The sequence below is a fragment of the Balaenoptera physalus genome, assembly GCF_965194825.1.
Source record: "Balaenoptera physalus genome assembly, chromosome: 13".
In the NCBI taxonomy this organism is placed as follows: Eukaryota; Metazoa; Chordata; class Mammalia; order Artiodactyla; family Balaenopteridae; genus Balaenoptera; species Balaenoptera physalus.
Genome location: NC_138892.1, coordinates 20,353,148 through 20,366,449, shown reverse-complemented (window position 1 = coordinate 20,366,449; position 13,302 = coordinate 20,353,148). Strand labels below are relative to the sequence as shown.

General features: G+C 37.6%; 2 protein-coding genes and 1 pseudogene across 6 annotated transcripts in view; 1 reads left to right on the top strand and 2 right to left on the bottom strand.

Moving 5' to 3' along the window:
- The window catches only part of CHPT1 (choline phosphotransferase 1), a 42,844-nt gene extending 33,956 nt beyond the window's left edge, over positions 1 to 8,888 (top strand). For 3 of the 4 annotated variants that reach the window (XR_014252283.1, XM_082419480.1, XM_082419479.1), the window contains one exon: positions 709 to 882. Coding sequence is in view for 3 of the 4 variants with exons in the window: in XM_082419480.1 (XP_082275606.1) it covers positions 709 to 753 (45 nt within the window). In the remaining variant the exon portion in view is untranslated. Of the gene's footprint in view, positions 1 to 708; positions 883 to 5,896 lie in introns of those variants that run through there. The other variant, XM_082419478.1, reaches the window with a different exon arrangement.
- On the bottom strand, positions 735 to 5,993 carry SYCP3 (synaptonemal complex protein 3; the record flags this gene model as incomplete). The annotated part of the gene is made up of 8 exons (XM_082419569.1): positions 5,798 to 5,993; positions 5,364 to 5,430; positions 5,163 to 5,197; positions 3,642 to 3,759; positions 2,705 to 2,804; positions 1,965 to 2,063; positions 918 to 1,022; positions 735 to 788 (listed from the first exon to the last, which is right to left on the bottom strand). The coding sequence occupies exons 1-8, from the start codon at positions 5,928 to 5,930 to the stop codon at positions 735 to 737; spliced, it is 711 nt and encodes a 236-aa protein (XP_082275695.1). The 5' UTR covers positions 5,931 to 5,993.
- Positions 8,889 to 9,848: 960 nt separating the features above from the next.
- LOC309641310 (ferritin light chain pseudogene) lies at positions 9,849 to 12,822 on the bottom strand (annotated as a pseudogene). The gene is made up of 2 exons: positions 12,817 to 12,822; positions 9,849 to 10,542 (listed from the first exon to the last, which is right to left on the bottom strand). The product of its transcript is annotated as a ferritin light chain pseudogene (transcript).
- Between the last annotated feature and the right edge of the window lie 480 nt (positions 12,823 to 13,302).

Below are 13,302 nucleotides of genomic sequence, written 5' to 3'. Positions count from 1 at the left end.
AGTAATTAGGTATGTTAATGATATGCTCTTAATCATTACTAAGGGCATGTGTCATTTAATTGTGGACTGAGTCGAATTAAATGGCATTTTGATGTCGTTGTGGAAATGACATTCACAAATCCATGTCTTAAAATGGATTATTTATATATCTTGTTTGGTTGTGTTAATGGTTTTTAGCAGTTTAATTTATTCCAGAATGGAAACTTAAGTTGCGTTTAATAGATTTTGTAAGTCAATAGAATGTATTTTCTTTTGAAATCTTATTTTCATTAGAATTGGTAGTGTAACTTAATGAATATGCATGAAAGGGTGTACGTATAAAACAGATTTTGTGTTTTTTTCCCTTAAAGAAGAACAAAATTAATTAACCATCTATACCTGTGCTTTCTACCTTTTGGAAGTGATACAAATACACTGAAGCTAAAACTTGAAATTAAATCATATTTATTGCTAAGAGTTAATTGACAAATGTTAGAGAGAAAAAAATCACTGTTAGTATTAAAGAGCTGAAAGCACGGTGGCACATTATAATTTAGGAATTGCTGCTACTTGCATAACTTCATTATTTTATTTGGAGATGAAGAAGAAGAAGGGTCTTGCACTTAAGCTAATGATTAATATGATGTAATATTTTAAACCAGAATTTTCAACCACTCTAAAAACTTACATGCCTCTTAGCTAATGTTATAATTGTATCATATTACTTAGGTTCAAGTTCTTCCTTCAAAGAGTCATCAGAATAACATGGATTGAAGAGACTTTCGAACACTTGCCATCTCTTGCTGCTGCTGTCACATGAAAGGAGATATTAAACATTTGTTTAATTTTTAGATAAGTGTTATACATATTTCAGCAAATAAAATATTTCAATGCTTACAATAATCCTTATTTTTTCAATTTTAAATATAATAACTTACCGTTTCCATCATAATTTTTTTTTGCAACATAGCCATTTCTTTTCTAAGTTCATTTTGTGCACCAGTAAGTAGATAATCGTGATTCTTCTCCAAGTCCTCCATACTCTAAAACACAAAAGGCTAGTTTAGTTACAAACCACCACTTTTCATCTCAGGTTCAAAACTTATACAATTAATTTTCAAAAGTAGGAACTTTTTAATATTCAACAATGCACATTATTTATCTCAAAAATATTCTAATACATGAAAACCAAAATATCCACCAAAGGAATAGAAAATGTCAGACATAAATCAAATATTATTAAAGGAGGTACAATAGTGTACCTTCTCACTGGAAGAAACAAAAATAACACAAAATTTTATAAAAGGAATAGAAGCACAACTTCCTGTAGCTATGTAGGGGATTTAATTCCAATTTAGTTGGCAAAAGAGTAAGACTGAAAGGAAGGTTAGGAAAAAGGGTTAAAAGTATTCTAGGGCAAGAGCATAAACAAAAGCATGAAAGTGCAAAGTGAGTGAGTTCAGAGAAAGCCGTTACGTGGAGGGGTGGAAGTAATGGATGAATGTAGTAATTGGAGCATTAAGAAAAAGGATCATATTATTGGGGGGTGAATCTTGAATGCCTAAGAATTTAGAATGAGAAGCTACTGACAGTTTTTCAGGAGGGAAAAGGTAATGTTATAGAAAGATAATAAGGCAGACCCATGAAGGATGGGTTGGAAAACAGAGAAATCAGCTAAGAGTTTTCATAGTATAAGGAAAGAATGATGAGGTTCTAAACTAGGGCAGTAGCAGTGGATGTGAAGAATAAGAGAGATGGAGGAGTCAAATATAGTACTAAAGTTCCTACACCAAGTGGTAACACTTAGTGATCGTATTTAGCACTTAAATTAAATCGAACACAATGCATTGAAAATGGAAAACTGTTAAGAATTTAAAATGTATAAGCGAAATGTTTTCCCCTTAAACTGAGAAAAAAATTATCTTCTACTTACACACATGAATTATATTTTATAAGAATGTATTATGTTACCAAATATAACAAACCTTTATGAACTGCTCATATAATTGTTTAATTGTTTTCAGTCTCTGGCTCTGAACAATTCTAGACTGTTGAAAAACTTTATGTTGCTGTCGAAACATATTCTACAAATGTAAAAGAAAAAATTATATAATAACAATTTGGGTAAAATTTAGCAAAAATTAATTCTACATTACACTTAAAAGGAATAGTTTTTAAATCAATATTTTTAAGATTTTAACATTTACTATGACTGAGTTTAGATAATTTGTGTTCACCACTTATATACAACAATAATATAATAACCCTACCAGTCACTGAGTAGGAAATCTCAACAATACTCAAAACATGTCCTAATTCTTGGTGCTTTCAATGTCAACACAGATGATCCTTACCATATTGCTGGTCTTTCAGTTTCTTGGCCTGTTTTCCACCAATGATTTTTGTTGTTCACCCTACTTTAGCCATCCACTTACATACGCATACCCTAGATTTTGTCATTACCAAAAACTGTAACCTCTGCATAGTATTAATAATAGCAAACTTGATATTAACAATGTGTTAGGAAGCAAAGACCAACAGCTTTTATGAGTATGGTATGTGCCTGTACTTCTGCATTCAGCAGAACCAAACTCATAGCCAGCAGTGGGCAATGGAACCTGGCTAAGGTCCATGGGTGTACTGCAAGGCCGGCCTCCCCCTTCCTACTTGACACTTGGTTATAGTAGATTAATTATAAAGCTATAAAGCTAAGCATAATACTAACAGCTAGTTTTTCTTCTTGTTCCTCAGCTTTCTTCACATCTATATCCCACTGCTGGAACAAAGTCAGAAACTGCTGAGAATATTCTTGGTTAAGCTTCTGCCTGTAAAGCGTAATGAATATTGTCATATTTCACATCAATATGGAAAAACTTTCAAAACAAAACTGATTTGACATAATTATACTATAATAAAAGAGAAAATATCAAATTTTCAGATGTGAAGCCAAGAAGTAAAGTTATGATTTATGATGATTCAGAAGTATTTATTTTCCTAACCAACTAACAGAAAATCCCTCTCATGTGCTTTAAGCTCTTGAAAACTAAGGGAGTTTTATTGTACATATACATTTTCCAGAAAAGTCCATTTTATCTCCAAGCAATTTATTTTTCATTTTCTCCTACTGAATATAGGTTGTGATATGATAAATAGATTCACTGAAGTTATTATATTTATCATATAAGATTTCCAAATAGAAATATTTCACTTAATTTTTCCCCATTTTGGTATAATGATTTTGTACAAAAGAATAGTTAATTCAGCTAAAATATACAAATTATTTATAATACATAAGGTTGATCTTTTTCTACACTGTTAAACAGTTAACTATCATTAAGACTAATGGTTTATATGATATTTACTTTTTATTCAGCTAGTGTATTTTTAGAATGAATATAAATTACCTTTATTGTTAAAAAAAAACCTCAAACATTATTTAAAAGGGGAAAAAGGACATCTTTATTGATTTCTAGGAAATATATCTCAAGTCTGTGAAGGAATGAAGTTATAGGACTAAAGGACTTAAAGGAAAATCAAGCCAAATATACTTTTTTACTAGAGATCCCAATAAGTAGAAGATGATAGTACTTCTCATAATTTGCACCAATGAATACTAAGAAATGATGCAAGTGTTGTGGCAGTGAAAAAACCAACAGCCTTACCTTTGCTCTTGTTGGGTTTTCCAAACATTTTCAATTTTCTGGTTACTGGTTTTGAGAGAAGCCTTGGTATACATTTCTAGTCTTTTTCTCTTGGCAAGAAGAGCCTTGTTAATATCAGCTATATTGAAAATAAATACTCATTAAATTTATTGTGGAAGAAAGTTACTTTGTTCCCACATATTCAAATAAACATGGATAAAGCTGGTTCAGGAGTTTTGAAAAGATCTTTAAAAATACACATAATATCAAAAAGCAAGATCATTTCCTTGCTTTTTTTTTCTGAGAAAACTTTTAGTTATTGGTATCCCAATTCTGATTTTCCTAACTAGAGATAATTTTTTAATTCAGAGGTGATTAAAAAGAGCTAATAACTGGAAAAAAGGGTCTCAAGGACAGACTTTAATTTCTTCATAAGAAAACACTTAAAGGCTAAATTTAGAACTCATTATATGAAACAAAACTATTTCGAGTCTAAAAAGAATAAAAATAGTTAAAATAATTTTTTAAAATATAGTCAGTGATACTTTAAAATATATTTTTTACTAAAAGAGACAAAGACCAACCAAGCATAGCAAAATCTTATTTTAAGTAAATATCTAAATAAATTCAAGAACCCTTTTAAATACTTTTTTATAGAACATTTTTACCAATAATATAAGTACTGCATTTCATAAACTTTTTAATACTTCAGGTAATTCTTTGCTAGGCACGTGCATATGGATCTACCATCAATAGTTATTTTTCAGTAATCATGATGAGGTGACCTACACTATTACATAAATATTTTGTATTTCCAATATCCATCTATAATAATAAATTTATAAGACAGATTATAAAACAAGCATTTTGTTACTACCAAATAGGGCAAAGCTTTCAAAAAAGACTTGATTATATGAATAATGCTAGAGAGGAGCCAAATATTGACTCTTTTATAAGAATACTATCCCCTAACACGGTTAATGTAACTGATATTTGACATACAATTTAAAGTTTATGAACTTTTTATCTGATCTCTTACTAGCAAGGTGGTCTTTAATTCTCAGCTACATAGTTTAATAATGTAAAAATAAAAATGAAGAGTTATTTTAAAGGCTTCAATTTACATTGCCCTTCCTAAAGAAAAGAACACAGGAATGCCATAGAAAATAACTAAATTGAGAAAATGAAAAACTGACACACAGATATGTGCGTGTGTTTGTATCACTTAGTCCGTGAAAGTCCAAACAAAGAGGGATAGACACTTTTCCCATCCATTTTTGCTCTAAAATTTCATAGTCCATTAAGCTCACACATCTATAAAGTAACAGGACCATTCTTAACTCACCATCGTTAGCACCATCTCTTTTCACATCAACAACTGGAAAAGGTTAGTAAGGAAATCTATGAAGCCGAACCACACATACTTGTGCAAAATCTTACATATGAGAACAAAGCATTAAATAACAGTCTTATAGTCCACTGATTATTATTTACTATTATACAAATTATATGGTTTGAATACAAATATCTCCTAAAACATACCTCCAAATCTTTCCAGCATATTCTGTACTTCACCCCTGTGAAAAAAGTTACATCAAACAACTTTTAATTAAGGATCCATAAAATATCATTCTTGTTTTGGAAGAAATATCACATGCCCAGTATTTTACATACAATACTCGCTGGACAGCCAAATAGACTTTTCTTAAAGTCTAAGAAGTGAAAATTGTTTGAGCATCTTACCCCATGTCTTCAACTATTCCTGCAGAAGTCCTCTTCTTCCCATGTTTATCAAGTACTGTAGTCTTCCCTGAATTGACAGTAAAAAAAGAAAAAGAGTTGAAATTAAGTATGCTATTTTGGTAATTTTTAAATGGAGTAATATCTTAATTTTGAGGTTTTTTGAGGCTTTGTGCCAAGACAAGTTTTTAAAGCAGATATATAAATGCACTACTTTCTCTGCAGGTTAGATGGAATTAAATCAGGATCCAAGACCATTTTATGGGAACAATTTTGCAAGTCTTCCTGTGTTAATGTCGTAATAATCTATGTACTGTTTATAAGACATCAGGCGAAAGACGCTATAGAAGCTTCACTGAGTCCGAATAAGAAACACGAAGTACATGAAAATAAATGCAGGACATGGTCACTGCCCAACACCATTAGCTATACGGTACCTTCAGTGACATCCTCCTCTGAACCACTCAGATGTTTTTTATCTGCTTTCTCAAAGTCATAGCCTCTTATAACCTGATCTTCCACGGATGTCTTCCCAGATTTCCCGGTATGTTTTCTTCCAGAGGGCACCATGTCTCGATGTTTTCTGATTTAAAAAAAAAAAAAGATCAAACCTGCTGAATCCAAAGACACCATTTAAATAAACTGGCAAATTTCAAAATGAGCGATATCAAATAAAGATGATTTTAGTTGAATACCACTGGAGGAGTCTCTTCATCTATTCTGTTGGACCAAAAGTTAACAGAAGAAGATAATGACTGCGCCGCCCCCGACGCCGGCGGTGCTGTGATGGAGAGCTCGCCTCTGAGGACGGGGAGGGCGGTGGAATCCTAGCCCGGCCAGGTTCTGGCTAAATCGGAGCAAATCTAGATCCTGCTGATTTCAGTCACAATGTGCAAATCGTAATTACTGACAGGATCGATCACGAGCCCGCCCCAAAGAAGTTGCCAGCAACAGAAATACAACATAAAACGTTCTGCGTCCTGGGCCGCAGAAAATGACGTCAAGATTTCCACGACCCCAGGCCTCGAGGACCAGTGAAGGGGAGCCCTGGCTTCATCTAAATGGTTTCTGCGGGGCGTGGGCGCGCTGACGAGGGCCCACCCTCCTCGCCTGCTGTCAACCTGTCCACCCGCCCGGCGTCGCGTCCAGTCCCGAGGCAGCCCAGCCGGCGCCTTTCCGCCTACTCACGGCCCTGCCCGCAGGGAGCGGTACTGCCTGCAAATTCCTGTCAGAGGCCCCAGGGAGAGCCAGCGGGTAAGATTTACCTCACAGGTCAAGAATAACCCCTGGCTCAGATTCCCGCGCGGGACAAACGCTCCCCTCCTCACACCTGAAAAACACCCCAATGGTCGACGACCACAGTTATATGTCTCCGTACAGGCGTCCCCGCCGCTCCTGCCTCACCTGCCCCAACGCCTCAGACTTGACCTCTTCACAGCCTCGACACTCCTCCGAAGCAAGTCAGAATTAGCGCGGCAGAAAAGCCGACCTCGCCTCGCCAGGGAGCGTCTCTGATTGGCTGGCAGGAGGGCGCATGCGTGCAGCGGAGCAGGGGCTCCGCTCCTTTGGACGGCACGCCCAGCGAGAGCGCTGACCCAGAGCACCTTGCGGGCGGCGATCTATGGCTAATACACCTGAAGCGAGGCACTTTCCAGTTTCTTTTTGTAACTTAAGTTTAAATTTTTCACAATATTTTAATAATAAAGTTGCAACAGAATATAAAGAACACACAACTTAATTTGTGAAGTACAGTTTTACCAGAGCCTATTGCATCTCCTCAGGGAGTCCTTTCCCTCCCATCCCCCCCATTCCCTACTCAGAGATTTTTTTTCTTTTTTAATTATCTTGACTTTTGTGTTAATCATTGGACCCTCCCATTTTCTAAGTTTTGCTACCGCATGTACGTGCCCTGAGACAACTCTGCTTAGTTCTGTTTGTGTTTGGGTAGTATAGAAAGTTGTACCATATTCTATGTAGTACTCTGTCACTCGCTTTTTTTTTTTTAAACCATTCTGTTTTTTTTTTAATCAGACATCAATTTTATACACATCACTTTATACATGTCAATCCCAATCGCCCAATTCAGCACACCACCATCCCCACCCCACCGCAGTTTTCCCCCCTTGGTGTCCATATGTCTGTTCTCTACATCTGTGTCTCAACTTCTGCCCTGCAACCCGGTTCATCTGTACCATTTTTCTAGGTTCCACATACATGCGTTAATATACGATATTTGTTTTTCTCTTTCTGACTTACTTCACTCTGTATGACAGTCTCTAGATCCATCCACGTCTCAACAAATGACTCAATTTCGTTCCTTTTTATGGCTGTGTCACTCGCTTTTTAAACTTAACATTACGTCACTAAGAGAATCTAGATGATTACACGTAGCCATAGTTCTTTCATTTTCACTGCTGCAAAATATCCCATTGTGCCTCTATTCCACCATTTATTCATTTATTTTCTTGTCTGTGGACATGTGGGTTATTTTCAGATTACAGCCTATATAAACAATGATACTATGAATATTCTAATCTCCTGCATATATGCTAAAGTTTTTACAGAGTATCTGGGTGTGAAGTTGCTCGGTCATAGGCTAGATGATGCAAAGCCAAATTGGTTTCAAATTTATACTCCCACCAACAGTGAGTTCCCATTGTTCAGTGCACTCATCATCACTTGGTATAGTCAGATTTCTTAATTTTGCCATTCTAGGGGGTGTAAAATGATATTTCTTTAGGGTCTGCTTTTGTATTTCTCCAGTCACTCATAAGATTAAGCTCTTGTTATGCTTATTGGCCATTTGCATTTCCTTTTCCTTAAAATATCTATTTGGGTTTCTTGCTCATTTTTCAATTGGGTTATGTGTTTCTTATTGACTTGTAGCTCTTTATATATGGGGGCAGTGTTAATATTTATGACTGCTTTCTGTATCTTTTTAAAGGAATTTATTTTTATCCTGAAGTCATAAAAATACAAAAGTTTTAAGGTTTTATTTTTCATTTTTAAGCCTTTGTTCATCTAGAATTTATTTTTGTGCCTGGTGACAGGTAGGGTCCAATTACTTCCCGCCCCGCCCCTCACTGTGGAAACCAGTTGATTGAATAGTGCATGCTTTCCCTTTAACAGCTACGTCATCTGTCATGTTTCTGTATGTTCTTGAGTCTGCTTCCCCAGCCTGTTCCACTGGTCAGTTTGCCTATTCCTGTGCCAAAGTCAGTTTTCATCATTCCAGCTTTATTAAAGGTTTGGCATCTAAGAGGGCAAGCCACATCTTATTTTTTCTTCAGGAGTATCCTGTGTATTCTTGAACTTTTGCTTTTCTAGTAAATTTTAGAATCAGTTTTCCAAGTTCCAGGAAAACAAAACAAAACAAAACAACCTACTGGATTTTAATTGGAATGGCAATAAATCTATACATCAATCTGGAGAGAACTGAGTCTTCCGATTCTTGAATGTAGCATATTTTCCATTTATTTAGAACTTCTTTAATATAATTCAATAAAGTTAAACTTTTTTCTCTGTGTAGAGTTTGCACTTTTATTAGATTTATTTATAAATAACTTATATTTTGTCTCTATTTTGTTCAAATTGTTATATAATTTTGTTCTAATTGGTATATAAATATCCAATTGATTTCTGATATGGGTCTTATTTCTTTTTAAATCCACATTTTAAAAGTTTATTTATCTGTTTATACACAACATTGTTCCAGAAAGGGTTTAAGGTGGCTTAAAAGACTCCATAAAATACACCAAGGAATTAGTAATAGAAGAACCAGGAATGAAGCGTATGCAAAATGCTTATATAATCCTACTCGTTTACTCTAGGTGGGCCGCAAATTTGGCTCTAAGTTTTTAGCAGGCAGTCAGAAAAGGAAACTTAGTTACATCATTTACAGTGTTCGTAAAGCAAAAACAAGCCAGTTACCCAAGCGAAGCACTGTTATTCCTAATATTAAGACCAGAAAGAAATTTCTCTTGAGAGGCTTCATAAAGAGGTCAGTGTATAATGTAATTAATAATCAGTGTTCGCAGTAGCAACCTAATGGGAGACACAAAGATGAATGCACAGGGCTCTTTCTTCAATACAGGCAGATAACATCACATCAACTTGAAAATCAGGAACAGCAATTTTATCATGAGTTTGGGGGTTGATGGGGGGAACACAATATGATATGGTCAAGGTACTCAGCTCTTTGCTTTGCTCAACAAAACCAAAGATACATTTTGGAACAACAGAGTTGAATCCAGTACCCAGAATGACTCCGGAGAAGTCCTGAAACCCTTAAAAAATTCTATGCAACATTTTCTGAATAGGTGCGTTTATTCTTCTTGCCAGAGAAAACATAGTTTATTAGATACACTGTACTCAGCGTACCCAGGTGATACACATAAATTAGGAACCATTTCTTTAGACAATCTAGAGAATTAGACTACAAATCATTCATGCTATTCAGATACTTATGTTTTCTTCTTATAGCCTAGCTTATTTTTCCTCTGCAAAAAGAACCTTTTTTGTTTCCATGTGGTGCCACGGCTTGGGTGAAGGTTTCAGGGTGGTTAAAAAGTTGCCTCCTGGCTGGAGGAAGGGGCTTGGGCAGAGATCTCGAGGCGGGGGAAGGCAGGGGGGTCTCGCAGAGGCCGCCGGGCTCTGGAGGCTTCTAGTCACGCGGACAGGAGAGCCTTTCGAAGAGATACTTCGCCCAGTTCGGCCTGGAGGCCCGGCCAGACTGCGCAGGTCGGTCAGGTGCACGCCCATCTTCTTGAGGAGCTTCTTGATGAGCTCCTCCTGCAGGAAGCGGCTCTCCAGCAACTCGCAGAGCTGGGCGCCTGCGCTCGCAGAACCCGGGGCCTGCAGATCTAAGAGCGTCCAGTCCAGGCTCCTCTCCAGGGCCGTGGCGGCCTCCATGGCGCCCACGCTGGCGCCCCACTCCTCCCGGGACAGCTCCTGCCCGTCCTGGAGCGGGGCGCGGCCGCCCCACTGCTTCCGCATCTTCAAGAGAGAAGCTGGGCCCCCTTGCGCTTCTCCACAGCCAACTCCCGGAAGAAGCGGCCCACGCCCTCCAGAGCCACCTCAACGCCTTCGAAGTAGAAGCTCAGAGAGAGGTAAGGGGACGAGGCCCGAGGTGCAGGTTGATCAGGCGGCTGACGGCGGCCTCCACCTCGGTGGAAGAACTCTGCTGGATCGGGGTGAGTCAGCAGTGAGGAGGCCTTCTCCGTAAAGTGTGCTGTGAGGATGCGCCCGGAAGCAGGGACCTGGGTCTTATTCTTCTCTCCAGCAACTTGCTAAACACTTTTATTACTTCCAATAATTTGTCTGTAGAGCCTGGGATCTTATAATAATATCATCTGTGAATAGTGACATTCTCGTTTCTTTATAGTTCGTAGGCTTTTTTTCATTTTCTGCCTGCACTGATTAGGATTTTTAGTACGAAGACGAATAAAAGCATGGATACTAGACATTCTTCCTAATTTTAAAGGGCATGTTTCTAACGTTTCTGTTAACAGCGATGATACTGAAACCGTGGGTTAAATCCATTTCACCTGCCGTCACTAATCAAGGTCGTTTTAAGATTTGCCTGACCTCCAAGCTGCACTTAGCCTAGACAATAAGGTGTTTGCCCAAGTTGTTTTCCAGCTGCTATAGTTTGAGCTGAGCTGGGTAAGTCTGGATTGGACCACCCACCCTTCAGCTGGGCATTCCAGAGTGTCTTCTTGGTGACCTTTTGACATCAAAGGGCTAAAAACTCTACCCTCAGAACATGCAGAGGCCTGTTGCCTAGTTACACCTGCTCAGAATGTCAGTTAACCACACCTTTTTCCAATCACCTTTCCCCACACTCCCCATGCCTTGGACCGCCCTGCTTCTTTATTCTTTATCCCATAAATACCCCCGAGCCCCTTGCCTTGGGAGGCAGAGCTGGGATTGGTTTTCCTGTCTCCTCGCTTGGCTGTCTTCTGAATAAATACCCTCTTGGCTGCAAACCTCGGCATCTCAGTGTTTCATCTTGCTGGGCCTCAGGCAGGACAAACCTGGTTCGGTAACATATACCATGTGTGTGATTTAGGTAGTTGCCCTTTTTGAAAGCTTAGCTTCTATTTTTAGTTTGCGAAGAGTTTTTTGTTTGCTTGTTTTATTTTGTTTTTTAAAATCATGAATAAATGTTGCATTTTATTAAATTCATTTCTGTATCTATTGAAACAATCTTTTCTCTTTAATTTGTTAATGTAGTGAAGAAAATGTATATCATCTCCTAATGTGAAACCAAATCTACATTCCTGTGACAAACCCAAGTTGATCACGATGTACTAACTTTTTAAGCACATTGCTGTGTTTGGGTTGTTCAGCTTTTTGTGTCCATTTTCATGACTGAGATTGGCTTGTAATTTTCCCTTAGCCTACTGTCCTTATCTGGTTTGTAATCAAGGCTATGCACATGGCTTGCTCCCTCTTCAAGTCTTTGCTCGAATGTTCATCTCAGTGAGGCCTTCTGTGCCTCCGATTTTAGATATTGTAATTGTAAACTCTGCACCTTTATTTCTCTTCTTTCCCTAGTCTCCTTCCCCAGCTACCTTTTTCCTACCACTTACTGCTTTCTGTTGTATGTAATTTGATCATTTACTTAACCCCAAATGTTTGAAATTCTTTTGTGAAACTATCTGAACCTAGTGACATCATTGGAGTAGTTCCTTGAAAGTTTTCTTTTTTATCTTTATTTTTTTAACATCTTTATTGGAGAATAATTGCTTTACAATGGTGTATTAGTTTCTGCTTTATAACAAAGTGAATCAGCTATACATATACGTATATCCCCATATCTCCTCCCTCTTGCATCTCCCTCCCACCCCTCTAGGTGGTCACAAAGCACCAAGCTGATCTCCCTGTGCTATGTGGCTGCTTCCCACTAGCTATCTATTTTACATTTGGTAGTATATATATGTCCATGCCACTCTCTCACTTCGTCCCCGTTTACCCTTCCCCCTCCCCGTGTCCTCAAGTCCATTCTCTACTTCCGCGTCTTTATTCCTGTCCTACCCCTAGGTTCTTCAGAACCTTTTTATTCAGATTCCATATATATGTGTTAGCATAACACAAATAACTCAGTTTTGTTTCTTTTTATGGCTGAGTAATATTCCATTGTATATATGTACCACATCTTCTTTATCCATTCATCTGTCGATGGACACGTAGGTTGCTTCCATGTCCTGGCTATTGTAAATAGTGCTGCAGTGAACATTGTGGTACATGACTCTTTTTGAATTATGTTTTTCTCTGGGTATATGCCCAGTAGTGGGATTGCTGGGTCGTATGGTAGTTCTCTTGATAGTTTTATTGATTTTTAACTTTCTTCTGTAGAAATTGGTCTTTTTAAGCATTTGTCTCTATTGGGGTCAACTATAGTAAAGTGTTTTTTCTAAGGAATCCTCTATTTCATTTAGTTTTATAAACTTACCTGCATAGAGATGTATAAAGTAGTCTCCTTTGATTTTTTAAATTCTTCTGCATTAATAGGTATTTCCCCTATGCCTGTCTCTTCTTTCCTTCCTTCCTTCCTTCGCAGTTGGATTGATTCTCCCCCCTCGCCCCCCAATTTCTAAGCATTTTGTGGACAGGGTTTCTAATTCAAGAGCACCTTCTTCTGTCAGTATAATGAAGTGCAGTTTTTTTTAAGCAGTAATGGAGTTGGGGTGAGGAGGAGAAGTTGATGTGTCTTGTTTCACTTTTGTTTTTGCAGGATCTTTAAGTTTTCCTCTCTTGTCTTTCTTTCTCGTAGCTCCAAGAGGCACCACTTCTTTTTTTCCCCTAATATTTATATTATTTATTTATATTTATGTGTTTATTTTGGCTGCTCCAGGTCTTAGTTGCGGCATGAAGGATCTTCCTTGCAGCATGCGGGCTTCTTAGTTGCGGCATGAGGGCTTCTTAGTTGCAGCATACA